Genomic DNA, 25,227 nt, shown 5'->3' with positions numbered 1-25,227 from the left:
TAGGTCCTCTATAGGTTCTCTGGCAACAGTTCTGGTGGACATTCCTGCAGTCAGCATGCCAATTGCACACTCCCTCAAAACTTGAAACGTCTGTGGCATTGTGTTGTGTGACAAAACCAGCATATTTTAGAGTGGCCTTTCATTGTCCCCAGCACAAGGTGCACCTGTGTAATGATAATGCTGTAATAAGCTTCTTGATATGCCACACCTGTCGTGGATGGATCATCTTGCTCACTAACAGGGATGTAAACAAATGTGTGCATAAAATTTGAGAGAAATACGTGTTTTGTGCATATGGAACGTTTCTGGGATCTTTTATTTCAGCTCATGAAACATGGGACCAACACTTTACATGTGGCCTTTATATTTTTGTTCAGTATATATCATTTAAATATTTTATATTTATATAATTTGGAACTTTTATATCTTACAGAGAACTTCTATCTAAGAAGCCTTCCGTCCCAGCCCCCTCTCATCTCAGCCAATCACGGTCTTCCGCCCATCTCCAGGGCGGGGCCGGGACACCCTCAGGGCTCCTGCAGTCGAGACATGGACCCAGGGGGCGGAGTCAGCCTACACAAGGGCCTGAAGGAGGGGTCCATCGAGAGAGGGGTGGTCCCCAGCACCAAGGACAAGGAGAGGCCCAGCAGCAAACAGGAGGCCAAGGAGCGTCAGCAACACCACAGCCACCACCCCCAACCCTCACATCCACACCACCACCACCCACACCCCGGCCACACACAGCCCCACCCCCACCAGCAGCACCCCCAGTACCCCCAGCACCCGGTCTCCCTGGAGGAGGTCAATAGCAGAGCTCTGGAGAGGCACATGGAGCACCAACAGACCCTAGGAATGACCAGAACCCTCAGCGCCTGCCTGCTCAATGGAAAGATGCAGAACGGGGGGGACTCTGGGACGGGGGGAGCCAAGGCTTCCATGACTAGCTATGGGGGGGAGGTGGTGGGGAGCAGGGGGGCTCAGACACAGGCCAGCCACAGACACATGGAGGGTGGGGGGAACATCCGCTGCACCAAGGAAGGGGTGAGCGGCGAGATGAGGATCAGCGAGCAGCCTTCGGACTGTCTGGAGGGGAGGGGCCAGATGCTCCACCACGCCCTTCCCTACTCTGTGGCGCCGCCCCTGCAAATGGGTTCAGCCGCTGGGGGAGGCCACCCCCACCTCCACCCCCACCACCACCCTCACCCGCATCCGGGGGGGTTCCACTGCCTTCAGCTCCACCCCAGCCATCCTCACCACCCCCACACACACCACCACCCGGACTTCTTCTGCCCGCCTCCACCTGCCCCTCTAACCAACCCCTCGCCGCACGAGAGGGGAGGGGGAGGGGGGCGAGACCCCAAAGTGACAGGGCCCACGTTCATACCATCTGTAGGGGGAGGACACCTGGGGGACAAGTCCAGCGGGCAACCCTTCCAGATGGGCACCCCACCTGACTGCCAGGGGTTGGTGGGTGGGGGCGGCAGTGCCAAGGACAAGGCCATGGAGAAGAGTAACTGGCACAGGAAACAGCAGCAGCAGCTGTACAGAAAGGCTGAGAAGACCCCGGACTGGATGCAGCAGCAGAGTCACCACCCCCAACAACCCCATCCCCAACAACCCCTTCCCCAGCAGCCCCAGCCCCAACAGCCCCAGCCCCAACAAACCCAGCCCCAACAGCCCCAGACACAACAACCCCAGCCCCAACAACCCCTTCCCCAGCAGCCCCAGCCCCAGCAGCACCAAGCCGTGCGTTCTCGCAGCGTCGAATGCATCAATAGCGTGGGAGTGGACACCACCGATGTGTTCCGGCCCTCTCTTCCCCAGGGCGCCAAGGCCGGACACTCCCTCCCCCACTCAGTCAACACCTCCCCCTACAGAGACTGCTCCCTCCCGGGCCCCCTGCCCAACGCCTCACCCCTGGGGGGTCGGGCAGGTGCAGGCGGTGGGAGTTGTTCCTTACAGAGAGATGGTCAGAAGGTGGCCCGTATTCGCCACCAGCAGCACGGTGGGCCTGGCCCGGACGCCCCAGCAGCAGAGCTGAACCAGAACAACAAACAGAACCAGGACCTGAACAGGAAGCTGGAGATGTCCCCGTACGGCTACAGCAACAGTGGGCAGGGACAGCAGCATCACCCCCAGCAGCCTCCGGTTCCTCCCTGGGCCATGAGGCCTCACCACGTCCACCATGCAGAGGAGGAGCAGCAGCGGAAGGCCTACATGGAGTCTCTCAGTGGTGGCAGACAACAGCCCCAGCAACAACCAGGGCAAGGTATGGGCCTCCCTCCTCATCCTTCTCCCCAGCCCCAGCCACCTCCACCCCCAGCCCCCTCTCAGCAGCAGCAAGACCCCCAGGTCGCCTCACAGGCCCAGGAGGAGAGCAGTGCCATGAAGAGCCTGCTGAAGTACAGCACCCAGCAGCCCCTGCTCCTCTCCCAGAAGAGTCCCTTTGGAGGCCTGGGGAGCCTCAAATCCGCTGGTCTTGGGGGTCCTGGAGGTGGAGCCCCCGGGGTTAGCTGCACCCTGCAAGGCAGCAAACAACAACAGGCCCTGCCCACCAGGAAGGGTCCGGCCAATGACGGCGAGCGCTCTGACTGTGGGGGGCGTGGCCGGGAGGTGGGCGAGGCGGTGGGTCACGGTGAGGGAGAGGTGCGCCAACCGCCTGTGGGCATCGCAGTCGCCGTGGCGAGGCAGAGGGAACCGTCCTGTCGCCCGGTGGACGCCCACACCAACAGCCGGCAGGGGCGGGTGCACCCCTCCATGAAAGGTACGGGGGTAACCTCCGGGCCTTTGGGGTCACTTGCTTAAATAAACAGAAGGAGCAGGGGAACTGAGCAGAGATTATTTATCTACGACCTTTGGAAGACCTCGCTGATGAAAAATAAACAGCGGGCTTTGCCAAAGCCTAAAGTAGAAACAGCTTTATTTGACTAAACAGTTAGAGGCACTGGGAGGAAAAGAGAGGAGGAGAGGAGTACATGGCAGGAGATCTTAGTCTGTGGCAGTAGAGCTGTAGTAGGTATGGTTGGGAGAGAGAGAGAGAGAGAGAGAGAGAGAGGACTACATGGCAGGAGATCTTAGTCTGTGGCAGTAGAGCTGTAGTAGGTATGGTTGGGAGAGAGAGAGAGAGAGAGAGAGAGGACTACATGGCAGGAGATCTGAGTCTGTGGCAGTAGAGCTGTAGTAGGTATGGTTGGGAGAGAGAGAGAAAGAGAGAGAGAGAGAGAGAGAGAGGCAGGCAGTAGAGCTGTAGTAGGTATGGTTGGGAGAGAGAGAGAAAGAGAGAGAGAGAGAGAGAGAGGCAGGCAGTAGAGCTGTAGTAGGTATTGTTGGGATAGAGAGAGGGAGAGAGAGAGAGAAAGAGAGAGAGAGAGAGGCAGGCAGTAGAGCTGTAGTAGGTATGGTTGGGAGAGAGAGAGAGAGAGAGAGAGAGAGAGGCAGGCAGTAGAGCTGTAATAGGTATGGTTGGGAGAGAGAGAGAGAGAGAGAGAGAGAGAGAGAGAGGCAGGCAGTAGAGCTGTAGTAGGTATGGTTGGGAGAGAGAGAGGGAGAGAGAGAGAGAGAGAGAGAGGCAGGCAGTAGAGCTGTAGTAGGTATGGTTGGGAGAGAGAGAGAGAGAGAGAGAGAGAGAGAGAGAGGCAGGCAGTAGAGCTGTAGTAGGTATGGTTGGGAGAGAGAGAGAGAGAGATAGACAGGCATTAGAGCTGTAGTAGGTATGGTTGGGAGAGAGAGAGAGAGAGAGAGAGAGAGAGGCAGGCAGGCAGTAGAGCTGTAGTAGGTATGGTTGGGAGAGAGAGAGAGAGAGAGAGAGAGAGAGAGAGAGAGAGAGGGGCAGGCAGTAGAGCTGTAGTAGGTATGGTTGGGAGAGAGAGAGAGAGAGAGAGACAGGCATTAGAGCTGTAGTAGGTATGGTTGGGAGAGAGAGAGAGAGAGAGAGAGAGGACTACATGGCAGGAGATCTGAGTCTGTGGCAGTAGACCTGTAGTAGGTATGGTTGGGAGAGAGAGAGAGAGAGAGAGAGAGAGAGAGAGGACTACATGGCAGGAGATCTGAGTCTGTGGCAGTAGGGCTGTAGTAGGTATGGTTGGGAGAGAGAGAGAGAGAGAGAGAGAGAGAGAGAGAGGCAGGCAGTAGAGCTGTAGTAGGTATGGTTGGGAGAGAGAGAGAGAGAGAGAGAGAGAGAGAGAGGCAGGCAGGCAGTAGAGCTGTAATAGGTATGGTTGGGAGAGAGAGAGAGAGAGAGAGAGAGAGAGAGAGAGGCAGGTTGTAGAGCTGTAGTAGGTATGGTTGGGAGAGAGAGAGAGAGAGAGAGAGAGAGAGAGAGAGAGAGGCAGGCAGGCAGTAGAGCTGTAGTAGGTATGGTTGGGAGAGAGAGAGAGAGAGAGAGAGAGAGGGGCAGGCAGTAGAGCTGTAGTAGGTATGGTTGGGAGAGAGAGAGAGAGAGAGAGAGAGAGAGAGAGAGAGAGAGAGAGGCAGGCTGTAGAGCTGTAGTAGGTATGGTTGGGAGAGAGAGAGAGAGAGAGGCAGGCTGTAGAGCTGTAGTAGGTATGGTTGGGAGAGAGAGAGAGAGAGATAGAGAGAGAGAGGCAGGCTGTAGAGCTGTAGTAGGTATGGTTGGGAGAGAGGCAGGTAGAAGCAAGACCCATTGGTAAGGGGGGGAGAGTAAGTTAGTGGCACAGAGGACTTAGTGTTCCCTGGGACTTAGTGTTAGAGATTCCACCCTTAATGTTAGTTTTAGATAGATATTTGTGAGGTGCAGAGATTGCGTGTTGGGGGTTAGGGCTCATCAGGGGAAAGGTGGTTAAGACTTCTCCCTGAACTGATATTTGTCTCCTAGGACCTCCTCGCTCCTTGTACCCCTCAGACCCTGCAGGAGAGGAGGAGAGGAAGAGGATGAGTGGAGAGCGGATGGGTCTGACCTGCCTGGACCGAGACAGAGAGGCCTACATCAGGTGAGACTCTGACGTTACTCAGCAATATGACATCATCATACACAGCTGGGCAACTTTCTGATTTCAGACGTCAACAAGAACAAAACGTAGACCTACCAAGGCTGTCACTATACGCTTGGAAAGAGGATGTGTCACAAACAGCAACATGTTAACATATCATTTCTGGAGACACCCTACCAGTTCTGGAGGCAGCATTGTGTTTGCTAGCATAGAGTGGTAACATTATCTACCTAACAGTAAATAAGTGTATTGTTTCACCCCACAGTTAAAGTTGTTTACAGTTAGTTAACAGCCGCTCCTAGACTCATTACTAGCTACCGTAACACTGTAGTGTCAAAAACAGGTCTTCAAGTAGGTGTCTTCCTTTACTCTCACCATCCTCCTCTACTCTCACCTTCCTCCTCTACTCTGACCTTCTTCCTATACTCTCACCATCCTCCTCTACTCTCACCTTCCTCCTCTACTCTGACCATCCTCCTCTACTCTCACCTTCCTAGTCTACTCTCACCTTCCTCCTCTACTCTGACCTCTCACCATCCTCCTCTACTCTCACCTTCCTCCTCTACTCTCACTATCCTCCTCTACTCTGACCATCCTCCTCTACTCTCACCTTCCTCCTCTACTTTCACCATCCTCCTCTACTTTCACCATCCTCCTCTACTCGGACCTTCCTCCTCTACTCTCACATCCTCCTCTACTCTGACCTTCCTCCTCTACTCTCACCATCCGCCTCTACTCTCACCATCCTCCTCTACTCTCACCATCCTTCTCTACTCTCACCATCCTCCTCTACTCTGACCTTCCTCCTCTACTATCACCATCCTCCTCTACTTTCACCATCCTCCTCTACTTTCACCATCCTCCTCTACTCGGACCTTCCTCCTCTACTCTCACATCCTCCTCTACTCTGACCTTCCTCCTCTACTCTCACCATCCGCCTCTACTCTCACCATCCTCCTCTACTCTCACCATCCTTCTCTACTCTCACCATCCTCCTCTACTCTGACCTTCCTCCTCTACTATCACCATCCTCCTCTACTCTCACCATTCTCCTCTACTCTCACCTTCCTCCTCTACTCTAACCTTCCTCCTCTACTCTCACCATCTTCCTCTACTCTGACCTTCCTCTATATTATTCTGTTTTCTGTCTCTCCTCATTTCTCTCTCAATGGTTCTATCTCAGGGATAATAAGGATCCAGTGGACTTCACAAGGATCCATCCGTCCAACAGTTGTCACGGTGACATCACCTCTCACCTCATGGTGCCGGGTGGGACTTCCCTACAATCTGGCCAATTAGGAGACCCCTCTGCGCATGCACACGCCCACTCGGCCCACCACCATTGGCTGCCGAGCACTGGAAGTCCCTCCATCTGGATGACAAGCCACTCCTACGGTGAGAAAGTTCAATTGGATTCAAATTCAGAAAACTTTATTTCCATAATAACCAACGTGTTGGTGTCACCCTACAAATAAAAAACAATTAGACGTCTACAGACGTATTCTAGATCAGTCTTCATCTTGCTATTTCATGTCCTGTTGCTGCCTTTGCAGGCTGTGTTGCAGTATAGCTGTATTGGTAATGAACGACACATGGCTACTGAATCTGTTGTAACATCTTCCTGATGTTGCAGGAATCGGCCACTCGGCCCTTCACCAGAACCTCGCCCCAGGTTTTTCTGCAGCCATGCCGGGGTCTCTACAGCCTGTGCTGCCTCTGCCCCAGGACCCGTCTACCCAGCTGGTGGTGCTACCCACAGAGCCTGCTGCCCACCCTGTCACACATCACCTGGGTGAGCCTCACTATTGTCCATTGTCTTTTCTCAATGGTTTTCTCCTCTTGCATGTCACTCTACATCCTTACTTAGTTACCCCAATACCCCATTACACCCTTACACCTTAGGTTTGAGGGGTAAGTGTTATGGGGTAAAGGTAGGGTTAAGTGGTAAGAGTTGAGGGGTAGGTGTTAAGGGGTAAGGGTTGAGGGTTAAGGGGTAAGGCTGGAGGGGTAGGTGGTAAGGGTAGGTGTTAAGTGGTAAGATTTGAGGGGTAAGTGTTATGGGGTAAGGGTAGGGTTAAGTGGTTTTAACACCTACTCTTACCCCTTACCACCTACCCTTACACCTTAACATCTACCCCTCAACTCTTACCCCTTACCACCTACCCTTACACCTTAACATCTACCCCTCAACCCTTACCCCTTAACACCTACCCCTCAACCCTTACCCCTTACAGCCTACCCTTACCCCTTAACACTTACCCCTTATCACCTACCCTTATCACCTACCCTTACCCCTTAACACTTACCCTTAACACCTACCCTTACCCCTTAACACTTACCCTTAACACCTACCCTTACCCCTTAACACTTACCCCTTATCACCTACCCTTATCCCTTATCACCTACCCTTACCCCTTAACACTTACCCTTAACACCTACCCTTGCCCCTTAACACTTACCCTTAACACCTACCCTTACCCCTTAACACCTACCCTTACCCCTTAACACCTACCCTTACCCCTTAACACCTACCCTTAACACCTACCCTTACCCCTTAACACCTACCCTTGCCCCTTAACACTTACCCTTAACACCTACCCTTACCCCTTAACACCTACCCTTACCCCTTAACACCTACCCTTACCCCTTAACACTTACCCTTAACACCTACCCTTACCCCTTAACACCTACCCTTACCCCTTAACACCTACCCTTAACACTTACCCTTAACACCTACCCTTACCCCTTAACACGTAGCCTTACCCCTTAACACTTAACACTTACCCTTACCCCTTAACACCTACCCTTACCCCTTAACACTTACCCTTAACACCTACCCTTACCCCTTAACACGTACCCTTACCCCTTAACACGTAGCCTTACCCCTTAACACCTACCCTTACCCCTTAACACCTACCCTTACCCCTTAACACGTAGCCTTACCCCTTAACACTTACCCTTACCCCTTAACACCTACCCTTACCCCTTAACACTTACCCTTAACACCTACCCTTACCCCTTAACACGTACCCTTACCCCTTAACACGTACCCTTACCCCTTAACACCTACCCTTACCCCTTAACACCTACCCTTACCCCTTAACACGTAGCCTTACCCCTTAACTCGTAGCCTTACCCCTTAACACCTACCCTTACCCCTTAACACCTACCCTTACCCCTTAACACCTACCCTTACCCCTTAACACGTAGCCTTACCCCTTAACTCGTAGCCTTACCCCTTAACACCTACCCTTACCCCTTAACACCTACCCTTACCCCTTAACTCGTAGCCTTACCCCTTAACACTTACCCTTAACACCTACCCTTACCCCTTAACTCGTAGCCTTACCCCTTAACACCTACCCTTACCCCTTAACACCTACCCTTAACACCTACCCTTACCCCTTAACACTTACCCTTAACACCTACCCTTACCCCTTAACACGTAGCCTTACCCCTTAACACCTACTCTTACCCCTTAACACCTACCCTTAACACGTAGCCTTACCCCTTAACACCTACCCTTAACACCTACCCTTACCCCTTAACACTTACCCTTAACACCTACCCTTACCCCTTAACACCTACCCTTACCCCTTAACACATAGCCTTACCCCTTAACCTTTCTAGGGCAGGGGTTCCCTCGACAACATTGCGCTGAAAAGGCAATTCTCTGAAAAGGCGAAATTCAAAAATATATTAATATATTTTTGAAATATTTAACTTTCACACATTAACAAGTCCAATACAGCAAATGAAAGATAAACATCTTGTTAATGTACCCATCGTGTCTGATTTCAAAAATGCTTTACAGCGAAGTTAGATCATAGCCAAGTCAAAAAAACACAGCCATTTTCCAGCCAAAGATAGGAGTCACAAAAAGCAGAAATATAGATTAAATGAATCACTAACCTTTGATGATCTTCATCAGATGACACTCATAGGACATCATGTTACACAATACATGTATGTTTTGTTCGATAATGTGCATATTTATATCCAAAAATCTCAGTTTACATTGGCGCTTTACGTGCAGTAATGTTTTGGTTCCAAAACATCCGGTGATTTTGCAAAAATACTCATAATAAACATTGATAAAAGATACAACTGTTATTCACAGAATTAAAGATAGACTTCTCCTTAATGCAACCGCTGTGTCAGATTTTTTTTAAACTTTACAGAAAAAGCATAATCTGAGAACGGCGCTCAGAACCCAAAAAGGCCAGAGGAATATCCTCCATTTTGGAGTCAGCAAAGTTAGAACACCATAAATATTCACTTACCTTTGATGATCTTCAACAGAAGGCACTCCCAGGCACTCCCAGGAATCCCAGTTCGACAATAAATGACTGATTTGTTCCATAAAGTCCATCATTTATGTTCAAATAGCCACTTGTTGTTAGCGTGTTCAGCCCAGTAATCCATCATCATGAGGCGCAGGCACTTCGTCCAGACAAAAACTCTAAAAGTTCCGTTACGTTCCTTTAGAAACATGTCAAACGATGTATGGAATCAATCTTTAGGATGTTTTTAACATAAAACATCAATAATGTTCCAACTGGAGAATTCCTTTGTCTGAAGAAAAGCACTGGAACGAGAGGTAACTCTGTCGGGAGCGCGCATCATGAGACCAAGGCACTCTGCCAGACCACTGACTCAAAGAGGTCTCATGAGCCCCTCCTTTATAGTAGAATCCTCATTCAAGTTTCTAAAGACGGTTGACATCTAGTGGAAGCCGTAGGAAGTGCAACTTTATCCATATTTCAATGTGTATTCATTCGGTAGGCCAAGCTTTGAAAAACTACAAACCTCAAATTGCCCACTTCCTGGTTGGATTTTTCTCAGGTTTTCGCCTGCCATATGAGTTCTGTTATACTCACAGACATCATTCAAACAGTTTTAGAAACTTCAGAGTCTTTTCTATCCAATACTACTAATAATATGCATATATTAGCATCTGGGACTGAGTAGGAGGCAGTTCACTCTGGGCACGCGATTCATCCAAAAGTGAAAATGCTGCCCCCTATCCCAAAAAGGTTAACACTTACCCTTACCCCTTAACACCTACCCTTACCCCTTAACACCTACCCTTACCCCTTAACACCTACCCCTCAATGTTGAGCACTTGATCTTTGGTTCATTGTATTCTCTTATTGCAGTCTGTTGTTTTCTGCTGCTGGTTGTATTTTCCATCCAGTAGTTTTACTGCAGCGTTTCCTTTATTTGCTGGTTGCATTAGTTTATTATGTCGACAGCTGATGAGCTTTCTGTTAACGGCTGTCTCACACACAAACCAACACCCACACATATATATATATATATATATATACACATCCACACGGGCATGCTGCACACACACACACACACACACACACACACACACACACACACACACACACACACACACACACACACACACACACACACCACAGAGGAAGAAGCTAAAGCAGTGCTCTACATCTATGCAGCAGGACCTATTCAGCCAACAGGCTGTGAAATTTAATTAGCTCTCCATCCTCAGTGGTGTGTTTCCTTCCGCGCTCCGCAGGAGTTGCAGAGGAGAGGGGAAGTGCATCCACGAAACCCTTCCCCGGGGAAAGATTAGCTTAGCCGGGTTAATGTTTCAGGACCAAGGTTCCATGGTGCGTTAGGGGGGCTGAGGGGGTGGAAGGAGGATCAGACTGGACTGTGAAATGTGTAAGAGGACAAAAACACATTGAGTTGGAGAGAGAGGAAAGAGACAGAGAGAGAGAGACAGAGACAGAGACAGAGAGAGAGAAGAAGGCGTGGGCAGCTGAATCCCCAAAGCTGAGCTCCATGTGTCATAGTCAGTGTGCTCAGCTGCCCTCTCCCCAGATTCCCAGTCCACACACACAGCATTCCTAGCTCTCTGTAAAGAAGACACATCAGGGGAACGGCTGAGCTATGCTCCTCTTGAACATGGGAACTAGCATCCTTGCTGGTCCACAAGCTACTCATGTGGTCTGGAGAGCGGGCTGGAGTATGCTAGGCTGGATGGGTGGGTGAAGTTTTAGGGAGCACTGCAGGGTCGATCGCACCAAGGGGACAGTAATTTGGTTACTGGTCAGTGGCTCTGTCATCATCATCATCATGTAGTATGTCATTATAGTCACAATCCAGTGTATTTTCAGGACAGCTGCTATGAGAGTCCATTCTATTCAGGAGGAGGAGAGAGAGAGGAAAGAGACAGAGAGAGAGGGAGAGGGAGAGAGAGAGACAGAGAGGAGAGAGGGAGAGAGGAGGGAGAGAAATAGAGAAAGAGAGGGGGAGAGGAGGGAGAGAAATAGAGAAAAAGAGGGAGAGAGAGAGAGGAGCGTGGGAGGGCTGCTGTTTAGGTGACCATGTTCTCAGCATAAAGCAGCAGTGTTTGTTCACCAGAGGGATGTGATCAGCAGGGTTTGTTCACCAGAGGGATGTGATCAGCAGTGTTTGTTCAACAGAGGGATGTGATCAGCAGTCTTTGTTCAACAGAGGGATGTGATCAGCAGTGTTTGTTCAACAGAGGGATGTGATCAGCAGTGTTTGTTCAACAGAGGGATGTGATCAGTAGTGTTTGTTCAACAGAGGGATGTGATCAGCAGTGTTTGTTCAACAGAGGGATGTGATCAGCAGTGTTTGTTCAACAGAGGGATGTGATCAGCAGTCTTTGTTCAACAGAGGGATGTGATCAGTAGTGTTTGTTCAACAGAGGGTTGTGATCAGCAGTGTTTGTTCAACAGAGGGATGTGATCAGCAGTGTTTGTTCAACAGAGGGATGTGATCAGTGTGTGTTATCTTGTGTGTAAGTGAGGGCTTTGCTTTTGTGTGAGAGATGGCAGTACTGGTGTTCCAGCATTGAGACATACAGATGCACATGTCTGGGTTATACTTTCTCAGAGACAGCTTAGCTCCTTTCCCCCCATTGTGTTGATCTTGGTGTGTGTGTGTGTGTGTGTGTGTGTGTGTGTGTGTGTGTGTGTGTGTGCTTGCGTGCGTGCGTGTGTGTGTGCAGGTGTGGGTGTACCCCAGCTAGCACATTTGGTTCCTTGGAAGTTATGGGGTACGTACGTTTTTGGTTTCCTATGTGTTCTGGGAACGACACCATAAGTTTCCTGACCGGTAAACATTTTTAGGTTGCAGGTACGTTCAGAGAACGTTTTACTATGGTCCCACAAGGTTTTGTTAACTTTCTGAGAATGGAAATTATAGGTAATTTGAAGGTAATAAATAACGTTCTGAGAACATGTTTCAATAAGACTTTTAACAGCACTGTTAGCTTAGTTAGGGTTAACTGTTTTGAATTCATTTGCTTTGTCATTAATCATGCATTTTTTATAGTGGCACACCGTCAATGAGATTCGAACCTATAATCTTCTGTTCTCTATGGAATTAGTTCACTACACCCCCAGAGTTTTTTATAAATTCATACAAAGATGTTCATTTTAGTCTAACAAACAGACCCTATATCAAAGGAAACAACCACTAATTAAGATCAGGTATGGCAGAGGATAGAGTTTTGTTGACGCTGAGAACGAAATGTATTTGTTTTTAAATAACGTTCTTAGTATGTTACTAATGTTTTCTTGTAATTTTTCTGGAAAGTTTTTAATATTCTGAGAACATGCCTATATATAGAACCATTAGGAAACCTGTAGGAAACGTTATGCTGAAGTACTGAAATTCCCAACTAAGAAACATATGGTTTTCAGAACGTTATGTGCTAGCTGGGTATCCTGCACTATTCCTATAAAGTTGTGGGAAAGTTGTATGCAAAATAACCATTGGACAATCACGCTGTTACTAAGCTCTGAGAAACCTGTGGTTCTCAGGACTTTATGTCCTAGCTGGGACGTGTGTATGTGCACTTGTACATATTCATGTGCATGAATGCATTTGTGAGTTTGAGAGTGCGTGTGTGTGCATGTGTGTGCATGTGTGTGTGAGAGAGAGAGTGTGTGTGTGTGTGTGTGTGTGTGTGTGTGTGTGTGTGTGTGTGTGTGTGTGTGTGTGTGTGTGTGTGTGTGTGTGTGTGTGAGAGAGAGTGTGCGTGCGTGTGTGTGTGAGTGTGTGTGTGTGAGTGTGAGTGTGAGTGTGAGTGTGTGTGTGTGTGTGTGTGTGTGTGTGTGTGTGTGTGTGTGTGAGTGTGTGTGTGTGTGTGTGTGTGTGTGTGGGCTCCTCTGATCCACTCCTTTCTCTTTCATTAGATGTGATGGAGCAGCCTGGGCTGTGGCCCCCAGTGTACGGAGCCCGAGGGCCCTCCTCCCACATACACCCACAACACCCCGCTGTGTACTCCCGCTCGCAGTTTCTACGGCAACAGGAGCTGTACGCTCTCCAGCAGCATCAACAGCATCATCATCTGCAGCAGCAGCATCAACACCAACAGCAACAGAGTCACCAGTCACACCCCCAGTCACAACCCCAGTCACACCCCCAGTCTCACCCCCAGTCACAGCCACAGCCACAGCCACAGCCACAACCACAGCCCCAGCAGCACCACAGGGCAGCACAGACCATGGAGCTTCAACACAGACCCAACCACGCCCAGGTGGGTGTGGCATACTGGCCACAGATTAACATGAATACCTACATACACACAAACACAAGTACGCACGGATGCACACACATTATCATGAATACACACACAGCCTTATTCTCATGACAACACCAGCAGCTTTGTTACATAGTACAGTACTTCCTCACACACAAACAGCATTGGGCCACAGCATGTACAGTACAGTACTTCCTCACACACAAACAGCATTGGACCACAGCATGTACAGTACAGTACTTCCTCACACACAAACAGCATTGGGCCACAGCATGTACAGTACAGTACTTCCTCACACACAAACAGCATTGGGCCACAGCATGTACAGTACAGTACTTCCTCACACACAAACAGCATTGGGCCACAGCATGTACAGTACAGTACTTCCTCACACACAAACAGCATTGGGCCACAGAATGTACAGTACAGTACTTCCTCACACACAAACAGCATTGGGTCACAGCATGTACAGTACAGTACTTCCTCACACACAAACAGCATTGGGCCACAGCATGTACAGTACAGTACTTCTCACACACAAACAGCATTGGGCCACAGCATGTACAGTACCTATTCTTAGCTTCATAGTCCAATATTATCCCAGGATTTGCTGACTCTCCCTCTGGAATAGTTTGGGCTCAGTATGGATGGTGGTGCAAATTGCCTGGTTTGTCATTGCACACAGTAAGAGTCAATATATCCAGGTTGAATGAATGCCTGGCTCAGCTGAACACAGGTTCCACACTCCTAGGGTTGCAAAATCCCAGAACTTTCCCAGAATTCCCTGGTTTTCTAGAAACCCTGATTGGAAGGGTCCTGGAATTCAAATCAAATCCTAGTTTATTTGTCATGTGCGCCAAATACAACAGTTGTAGTAGACCTTGCTTACTTACAAGCCCTAGCCATGCTTACTTACAAGCCCTAACCAACAGTGCAATTTTAAAGTAAAAAATAGGTTTTAGGTAAACAATAGATAAGTAAAATGACAGTGAAAATAACAGTAGCGGGGCTATATACAGGTGGGACCGGTGCAGAGTGTGAGGGGGCACCGGTTAGTCGGGCTAATGGAGGTAATATGTACATGTAGGTAGAGTTAAAGTGACCATGCATAGATGAATTACAACAAAATAAGGAGGAAATCCATGAATCCCCCAACCAGGATTTCTGGAAAAGCAGGGCATTCTGGGAAAGTTACCTGGATTTTACAACCTTTCACACACAATACCAATACTGATGAAGCCTCTTGGTCAATCAGCAGATTGCTCAAGATTTGGTTACATCATCTAGAATGTAGACATGACACTCATAGAAAACAAGTGCTATCTATAATCTTTTGCTGTCCCCATAAGAGAACCCGTTGAAGAACACTTTTTGGTTCCAGGTAGAACCCTTTCGGTTCCATGTAGAACCCTTTCCCCAGAAGGTTCTACATGGAACCCAAAAGAGTTCTACCTGGAACCAAATAGGGTTCTCCTATGGGGACAGCCGAAGAACCCTTTTGGAAGCCTTTTTTCTAAGAGTGTAGGGCATGTTCTCTAGGGCTTGTCTTTGGTTATTATGGGGTGCTCTACTTTAGGCTATCGCTCCATTCAGTCTCATTGTGGGAGTTGTGCATGGTTTACTCCAATGGATCAGTGGATAAGGACGAGTGCTGCCAACACCAGGGTTGTGGGTTTGAGTCCTGCAATGGGCCACATCATTTAATATGTCGGTCAATGTTGACACTTTTATCCCAAAGGGATTTTGAGAACTGTCAACATTGACAGAGCCACGTACAGTAAATTCCCATGTAAATGGAACGTCTGTTCACACGTAAATCACCTGCTCTATGTTCTACGTGGTGATGTTTGTGTGTTTTCGTCCCTCTGTGGGTAGGTGCAGAAGAGACCAGAGTCCGTGGAGCTGGAGGAGCTGCTCTCTGAGCCACCAGGTTCTAAACCTTCCAAACCCTACTCCTCCTACCACAGAAACACCCCCACCCCGGGGGCCTGCACTGCTCACCTGTCCCCCTGCTGCCAGTCCCAGTCCCCCACCCTGCGCCCCCACCCTAAGAGCACCCCATCCACCCCCTGCCCCGCCCCTAGCCCGGCAGCCGCCGCCCCTCGGTCTCCGGAAATCAGTCCCGCCCCCCCACAGCTGCCAAAAGGGGCGGAGACCCAGGACAAGAGAGGAGAGGGACAGCCCCTGCAGGATTACCCACAATCCCTGGAGCCTGGTAAGGGAACTCACACTGTCCATCCACTCTGATTATGTCCCAAATATCTCTCCTTCCTCCCAAAGTGTGCACTTGTTCAATTCCCTTCACTGATTTGAAAGGCAATGAAGGGTATAACAATAACCCCACTAGCTCATGCCTCCACCAACCTAAGGGTTCTACATTTGTGGAAGAACTGAACAGGTGCTCTCTTCAGGATATTGGAGAAACTATTGGGACACATCCCCAGGTTACATTCCAATATTCACACTAACATTTCACTTAGGTTGCGTTTACACAGGCAGCCCAATTCTGATATTTTTTCCACTAATTGGTCTTTTAACCAATCACATCAGATCTTTTCACATTAAATCAGAATTGGGTTGCCTGTGTAAACGCAGCCTGTGTGATATGTTAGAACCTCTCTGAGGGTCATGTGAGAAATATGTATGATGACAATAGACTGTTAAGAGGGATATGCAAGATAGAGACACACAGCTCATTCAGCTGTCAAGGGTTCTACACTAACAACCCTGGCCTTCAAAGTCTATCTGTGAAAACTGTAAATGACTGATAGGTCTGACACAGCAACAGAGAACATAGCACTACAGATCATCATCCAGGAACAGAGGACATAGCACTACAAATCATCATCCAGCAACAGAGGACATAGCACTACAAATCATCATCCAGCAACAGAGGACATAGCACTACAAATCATCATCCAGCAACAGAGGACATAGCACTACAAATCTTCATCCAGCAACAGAGGACATAGCACTACAAATCTTTATCAAGCAACAGAGGACATAGCACTACAAATCTTCATCCAGCAACAGAGGACATAGCACTACAAATCTTCATCCAGCAACAGAGGACATAGCACTACAAATCTTTATCAAGCAACAGAGGACATAGCACTACAAATCTTTATCAAGCAACAGAGGACATAGCACTACAAATCATCATCCAGCAACAGAGGACATAGCACTACAAATCATCATCCAGCAACAGAGGACATAGCACTACAAATCTTCATCCAGCAACAGAGGACATAGCACTACAAATCATCATCCAGCAACAGAGGACATAGCACTACAAATCTTCATCCAGCAACAGAGGACATAGCACTACAAATCATCATCCAGCAACAGAGGACATAGCACTACAAATCATCATCCAGCAACAGAGGACATAGCACTACAAATCTTCATCCAGTAACAGAGGACATAGCACTACAAATCATCATCCAGCAACAGAGGACATAGCACTACAAATCATCATCCAGCAACAGAGGACATAGCACTACAAATCATCATCCAGCAACAGAGGACATAGCACTACAAATCATCATCCAGCAACAGAGGACATAGCACTACAAATCATCATCCAGCAACAGAGGACATAGCACTACAAATCATCATCCAGCAACAGAGGACATAGCACTACAAATCATCATCCAGCAACAGAGGACATAGCACTACAAATCATCATCCAGGAACAGAGGACATAGCACTACAAATCATCATCCAGCAACAGAGGACATAGCACTACAAATCATCATCCAGCAACAGAGGACATAGCACTACAAATCTTCATCCAGTAACAGAGGACATAGCACTACAAATCTTCATCCAGTAACTGCCACAGCCTATGGGGTCCTTAATGATATTGTTCTGTTTCTATGGCTCTTGCCTGTGCCTGTGTCCCAAATGTCACCGTATTCCCTAGCCCTTGGTCAAAAGTAGTGCACTAAATAAAGAATAGAGTGGATTTTGTGACGCATCGTGTGAGAGTGGCTGGGGTTGGCTGGCGAGCCCTGGGATTGACACATAAAGCAGCTCTGAGCTGGAGAAGTCAACAAATAAAATGGCTGCCGGCCCGGCTGGTCTCTCTCTCAGCACTGTCACCTCGGTAATGACTGAGAAACACCTCGCTCAGAGCCTTGGAGGCTCCGCCCCCCCCCAGGCCCACACCCTCTTCATCACCGTTAACGCCTCGCTCAGAGCCTTGGAGGCTCCGCCCCCCCCCAGGCCCACACCCTCTTCATCACCGTTAACGCCTCGCTAACTGCCTTGGAGGCTCCGCCCCCCCCCAGGCCCACACCCTCTTCATCACCGTTAACACCTCGCTCAGAGCCTTGGAGGCTCCGCCCCCCCCCCAGGCCCACACCCTCTTCATCACCGTTAACGCCTCGCTCAGAGCCTTGGAGGCTCCGCCCCCCCCCCAGGCCCACACCCTCTTCATCACCGTTAACGCCTCGCTAACTGCCTTGCTATGCCATTCCACGCCAGAAGATATAGAAGTGTCAGGCCACCTTTGATAAACTAAACCCCCTACACTTCAAATGGCAAGCTAACACCTACACACCTACACACCTACGCACCTACACACCTACACACCTACACACCCACACACCTACACACCCACACACCTACACACCTACGCACCTACGCACCTACGCACCTACACACCTACGCACCTACGCACCTACGCACCTACGCACCTACGCACCTACGCACCTACGCACCTACGCACCTACGCACCTACGCACCTACGCACCTACGCACCTACGCACCTAAGCACCTACGCACCTACACACCTACACACCTACACACCTACACACCTACGCTGAATAACACGTTCACACCTACACACCTACACACCTACACACCTACACACCTACACACCTACGCACCTACGCACCTACGCACCTACGCACCTACGCACCTACACACCTACACACCTACACACCTACACACCTACACACCTACGCTGAATAACACGTTCACACCTACACACCTACACACCTACACACCTATGCACCTACGCACCTACGCACCTACGCACCTACGCACCTACGCACCTACGCACCTACGCACCTACACACCTACACACCTACACACCTACACACCTACACACCCACGCACCTACGCACCTACGCACCTACACACCTACGCACCTACGCACCTACACACCTACGCACCTACGCACCTACACACCTACACACCTACACACCTACACACCCACACACCTACACACCTACACACCTACGCACCTACGCACCTACGCACCTACGCACCTACACACCTACACACCTACACACCTACACACCTACGCACCTACGCACCTACACACCTACACACCTACACACCTACACACCCACACACCTACACACCCACACACCTACACACCTACACACCTACACACCTACACACCTACACACCTACACACCTACGCTGAATAACACGTTCACACCTACACACCTACACACCTACACACCTACACACCTACACACCTACACACCTACACACCTACGCTGAATAACACGTTCACACCTACACACCTACACACCTACACACCTACACACCTACACACCACCTACACACCTACACACCTACACACCTACGCACCTACGCACCTACGCACCTACGCACCTACGCACCTACGCACCTACGCACCTACGCACCTACACACCTACACACCTACACACCTACACACCTACACACCTACGCTGAATAACACGTTCACACACGGTTCACTCCCCTTCCTGTGTGTTGTGAGATCAAGGCACAGTGCCACCTACGTAATGTCCTCTTCCTGTGCCTCTCTACCCTCTCATGACCCTGGAGTGAGTTCTATTCAGGGCGGGTCCTCAGGGTTAGGCCTTTTGAACAGCCTCTGACCACACTTCACAGGAGAGAGAGAGAGAGAGAGAGAGTCGTAGGGACGATCATCTGGCTTTTGAGAAATGTTTTTCCCCTTTTTGTTGTGAAGCTTTATTACTTATTCCTCTTTTAAACCTGCCTCCCTTTTCTCTTTCCTATGTTTTTATAGACTTGCCTCCTGGATACACCTACCCTGCCATCGCCATGGGTTACAGGAGCTGCACATCGCCCCACGATGTCCGATTGGCCGAGCCAGCTGACCTGGAGGCGGTCCAGGCGGAGCCTGCTGAGAATGCTCCCCAGCCTCTCTCCAGCCTAGGGGCGGAGCTAGAGTGTCAGGCCATGGTGAGGCCCCTCCCACACCAGGAAGTGGAGGAGGAAGAGGAGGGGCAAAAGGAAGAGGAGGTGCAGAGAGAGGAGGTGGAAGCCAGAGAAGCAGCAGGCAGCTGTGGACCTCCAGATCAGGAGCATAGGGAGGAGCAGGAGGAGGAGGTGTCAGTGTGTCCTCCTGCGGAGAGCCGTGTGTGTGACACCGTCTCCTGTCCCATCCCTATCCCCCTCTCTGAGGAGGAGAACCACAGAGATGACCCCACCTCCACCCTGGAGGAGCAAGAGGAGGAAAAGTGCAAGGTGGAGAGAGGACAGCAGCAGGAGGTGGCAGGAGAACAGGAGGAGCAGGACTCCACCATCATCGACCTGGACCCTCCCTGCCCTGCCCAGCCCCACCAGGAGGCACATACTGAGGAGGAAGAGGAGGGAGGAGAGGAGGAGAGTACTCCTAATGATGACAACCACTCAGTAGAGTTGGTGTGCCTCTCCCCCTCCTCTCCCTCTCTGTGCCCCAGCCAGTCTATCATCACCCTCTCCACCCCACTGAAACCCATTGTGCCTAGTTACTGGAGCCTAGAGCTGCTGATCGCTGCAGCCTTCTGTGCCGACGTCCCTCCGTTTCCCATGCTGGCCTCCAGCACCCTCCAGCCCCAGGCCTGTGACACCCATCCCTGCCCCAGCCACCCCCACCACGGCATGGAGCTGCTCAGCGAGCTGGCCGACCTGGAGCTCCAACAGCACCGACACAACACAGGAGACAGCCAAGGTGAGAGAGATATAGTCTGACAGACGGACGGACAGGCGAACAGATGGATGGACAGACAGCAGTCTGAAATGATGTCATTGTAACTAGAAGCTGATTGAAATGACAATCAGAAACAAATGATGTCATTTCAACCAGCCCGCTAGGGTGATGTCACTTAAAGCTGGAATCCTTCAGGTTTTTATTTATTTATTAGGATCCCCATTAGCCGACGCCATGGCGACAGCTAGTCTTACTGGGGTCCGACACGTAACGAAAAATACATTATAGATAAAAGACTTTACAATCCTCCTAACTCTTTCTTTCCAAGTCTCCCCCAGAGATCTCTTTCTACGAGCAATAGCAGGCTTCCTAGAAGAGTCCTCTAATGATAGAGCAGGAGAGAGAGAAGCAGCAAACCTCTGTTACAATACAGAGCCCTGATACAACACAGACCTAGTCCTCTGCTACAGTACTCTCTGTCTCTGTCTGTCTCTCTCTCTGTCTCTGTATCTGTCTGTCTGTCTCTCTCTCACCCTCTGCCTCTCTCTCTGTCTCTCTCTCTCTGTCTCTGTCTCTGCCTGTCTCTCTCTCTCTCTCTCTCTCTCTCTGTCTCTCTCTCTCTCTCTCTCTCTCTCCTGTTCCGCTCACCCTCTGCCTCTCTGTAAAATCCACACACACACTCACGTGCGCACATTCGTGTAAGTACACACACAAGTGTGTGGGTAATCACAAAAGCAGTGGATGTTGTTGGGACCCTGGAGCATTGCCTCAGTAATTACAACCCATTGTTTTAAAGTGCCTTTTAAAGCTTCCTCGGTTTCAAAGCGCCGCAGTCGCGTTTAGTTTTTTTTCCCATGTTCATGCGAAAGGATGTTTTGTGTTTACCCCATCTTCCTAATACATTTAACTGGTCCCAAAAGATGGCGACTATAAAAAAGGACATCATCAAGTGATTTTTAGAGTGTTGTTGTTTTGGCTGTGTGATGTCATCGCAGGCTCTGAGGAGTTACTAAAGACATCAGTAAGCATTACTCGGTGACTTCTTGTAATGATAGAACTTCACACAGTCCCTCATCATGTGTAGCCCCCAGGGTGGAGAGAGAGGTCCCTACCTAGTACAGCAGTACGGTATTATCCTTTCTGAGCCGAGCTGAGCCCATCCGAACTGTACTGCACTGGCCTGGTTACAGTATGCACAGTGTGAAAAGGGTACGGGACTATTCAATATATTTCACCACAACAGCCGCGGACCTACAGTACTGTAGATGTCTATACTGCATGGTGAAACCCTGGGCCAGATGGTCAGGTAGTACCACAGACCTACAGTACTGTAGATGTCTATACTGCATGGTGAAACCCTGGGCCAGATGGTCAGGTAGTACCACAGACCTACAGTACTGTAGATGTCTATACTGCATGGTGAAACCCTGGGCCAGATGGTCAGGTAGTACCACAGACCTACAGTACTGTAGATGTCTATACTGCATGGTGAAACCCTGGGCCAGATGGTCAGGTAGTACCACAGACCTACAGTACTGTAGATGTCTATACTGCATGGTGAAACCCTGGGCCAGATGGTCAGGTAGTACCACAGACCTACAGTACTGTAGATGTCTATACTACATGGTGAAACCCTGGGCCAGATGGTCAGGTAGTATCACAGACCTACAGTACTGTAGATGTCTATACTACATGGTGAAACCCTGGGCCAGATGGTCAGGTAGTACCACAGACCTACAGTACTGTAGATGTCTATACTACATGGTGAAACCCTGGGCCAGATGGTCAGGTAGTATCACAGACCTACAGTACAGTACTGTAGATGTCTATACTACATGGTGAAACCCTGGGCCAGATGGTCAGGTAGTACCACAGACCTACAGTACTGTAGATGTCTATACTACATGGTGAAACCCTGGGCCAGATGGTCAGGTAGTACCACAGACCTACAGTACTGTACTGTAGATGTCTATACTACATGGTGAAACCCTGGGTCAGATGGTCAAGTAGTACCACAGACCTACAGTACTGTACTGTAGATGTCTATACTACATGGTGAAACCCTGGGCCAGATGGTCAGGTAGTACCACAGACCTACAGTACAGTACTGTAGATGTCTATACTACATGGTGAAACCCTGGGCCAGATGGTCAGGTAGTACCACAGACCTACAGTACTGTAGATGTCTATACTACATGGTGAAACCCTGGGCCAGATGGTCAGGTAGTACCACAGACCTACAGTACTGTAGATGTCTATACTGCATGGTGAAACCCTGGGCCAGATGGTCAGGTAGTACCACAGACCTACAGTACTGTAGATGTCTATACTACATGGTGAAACCCTGGGCCAGATGGTCAGGTAGTACCACAGACCTACAGTACTGTAGATGTCTATACTACATGGTGAAACCCTGGGCCAGATGGTCAGGTAGTACCACAGACCTACAGTACAGTACTGTAGATGTCTATACTACATGGTGAAACCCTGGGCCAGATGGTCAGGTAGTACCACAGACCTACAGTACAGTACTGTAGATGTCTATACTACATGGTGAAACCCTGGGCCAGATGGTCAGGTAGTACCACAGACCTACAGTACTGTAGATGTCTATACTACATGGTGAAACCCTGGGCCAGATGGTCAGGTAGTACCACAGACCTACAGTACTGTACTGTAGATGTCTATACTACATGGTGAAACCCTGGGTCAGATGGTCAAGTAGTACCACAGACCTACAGTACTGTACTGTAGATGTCTATACTACATGGTGAAACCCTGGGCCAGATGGTCAGGTAGTACCACAGACCTACAGTACAGTACTGTAGATGTCTATACTACATGGTGAAACCCTGGGCCAGATGGTCAGGTAGTATCACAGACCTACTGTACTGTACTGTAGATGTCTATACTACATGGTGAAACCCTGGGCCAGATGGTCAGGTAGTACCACAGACCTACAGTACTGTAGATGTCTATACTACATGGTGAAACCCTGGGCCAGATGGTCAAGTAGTACCACAGACCTACAGTACTGTACTGTAGATGTCTATACTACATGGTGAAACCCTGGGCCAGATGGTCAAGTAGTACCACAGACCTACAGTACTGTACTGTAGATGTCTATACTACATGGTGAAACCCTGGGCCAGATGGTCAAGTAGTACCACAGACCTACAGTACTGTACTGTAGATGTCTATACTACATGGTGAAACCCTGGGCCAGATGGTCAAGTAGTACCACAGACCTACAGTACTGTACTGTAGATGTCTATACTACATGGTGAAACCCTGGGCCAGATGGTCAGGTAGTACCACAGACCTACAGTACTGTACTGTAGATGTCTATACTACATGGTGAAACCCTGGGTCAGATGGTCAAGTAGTACCACAGACCTACAGTACTGTACTGTAGATGTCTATACTGCATGGTGAAACCCTGGGCCAGATGGTCAGGTAGTACCACAGACCTACAGTACTGTAGATGTCTATACTACATGGTGAAACCCTGGGCCAGATGGTCAGGTAGTACCACAGACCTACAGTACTGTAGATGTCTATACTGCATGGTGAAACCCTGGGCCAGATGGTCAGGTAGTACAACAGACCTACAGTACTGTAGATGTCTATACTGCATGGTGAAACCCTGGGCCAGATGGTCAGGTAGTATCACAGACCTACAGTACTGTAGATATCTATACTGCATGGTGAAACCCTGGGCCAGATGGTCAGGTAGTACCACAGACCTACAGTACTGTAGATGTCTATACTGCATGGTGAAACCCTGGGCCAGATGGTCAGGTAGTACCACAGACCTACAGTACTGTAGATGTCTATACTGCATGGTGAAACCCTGGGCCAGATGGTCAGGTAGTATCACAGACCTACAGTACTGTAGATATCTATACTGCATGGTGAAACCCTGGGCCAGATGGTCAGGTAGTACCACAGACCTACAGTACTGTAGATGTCTATACTGCATGGTGAAACCCTGGGCCAGATGGTCAGGTAGTACCACAGACCTACAGTACTGTAGATGTCTATACTGCATGGTGAAACCCTGGGCCAGATGGTCAGGTAGTATCACAGACCTACAGTACTGTAGATATCTATACTGCATGGTGAAACCCTGGGCCAGATGGTCAGGTAGTACCACAGACCTACAGTACTGTAGATGTCTATACTGCATGGTGAAACCCTGGGCCAGATGGTCAGGTAGTACCACAGACCTACAGTACTGTAGATGTCTATACTGCATGGTGAAACCCTGGGCCAGATGGTCAGGTAGTATCACAGACCTACAGTACTGTAGATATCTATACTGCATGGTGAAACCCTGGGCCTACAGTACTGTAGATATCTATACTGCATGGTGAAACCCTGGGCCAGATGGTCAGGTAGTACCACAGACCTACAGTACTGTAGATGTCTATACTGCATGGTGAAACCCTGGGCCAGATGGTCAGGTAGTACCACAGACCTACAGTACTGTAGATGTCTATACTGCATGGTGAAACCCTGGGCCAGATGGTCAGGTAGTACCACAGACCTACAGTACTGTAGATGTCTATACTGCATGGTGAAACCCTGGGCCAGATGGTCAGGTAGTACCACAGACCTACAGTACTGTAGATGTCTATACTGCATGGTGAAACCCTGGGCCAGATGGTCAGGTCATATCACAGACCTACAGTACTGTAGATATCTATACTGCATGGTGAAACCCTGGGCCAGATGGTCAGGTAGTACCACAGACCTACAGTACTGTAGATGTCTATACTGCATGGTGG

At 49.5% G+C, this 25,227-nt stretch overlaps 1 protein-coding gene across 13 annotated transcripts in view; it reads left to right on the top strand.

The window, feature by feature from the left end:
- bahcc1a (BAH domain and coiled-coil containing 1a) overlaps positions 1 to 25,227 on the top strand; it is a 184,493-nt gene that overhangs the window by 110,527 nt on the left and 48,739 nt on the right. For 11 of the 13 annotated variants that reach the window (XM_090197404.1, XM_090197410.1, XM_090197407.1 and 8 more), the window contains 7 exons: positions 434 to 2,764; positions 4,835 to 4,949; positions 6,133 to 6,344; positions 6,583 to 6,741; positions 13,154 to 13,497; positions 15,376 to 15,715; positions 19,532 to 20,458. In XM_090197404.1, coding sequence (XP_090053530.1) covers positions 434 to 2,764; positions 4,835 to 4,949; positions 6,133 to 6,344; positions 6,583 to 6,741; positions 13,154 to 13,497; positions 15,376 to 15,715; positions 19,532 to 20,458 — 4,428 coding nt within the window. The remainder of the gene's footprint in view (positions 1 to 433; positions 2,765 to 4,834; positions 4,950 to 6,132; positions 6,345 to 6,582; positions 6,742 to 13,153; positions 13,498 to 15,375; positions 15,716 to 19,531; positions 20,459 to 25,227) is intronic. The other 2 variants (XM_090197412.1, XM_090197408.1) reach the window with 1 other exon arrangement.

This window comes from Oncorhynchus mykiss, chromosome 13, assembly GCF_057628025.1.
Source record: "Oncorhynchus mykiss isolate SJ-2025 chromosome 13, ASM5762802v1, whole genome shotgun sequence".
Taxonomy (NCBI): domain Eukaryota; kingdom Metazoa; phylum Chordata; class Actinopteri; order Salmoniformes; family Salmonidae; genus Oncorhynchus; species Oncorhynchus mykiss.
The sequence above is the reverse complement of the archived record's forward strand: the minus strand, read 5'-3'. Positions and strand labels throughout refer to the sequence as shown.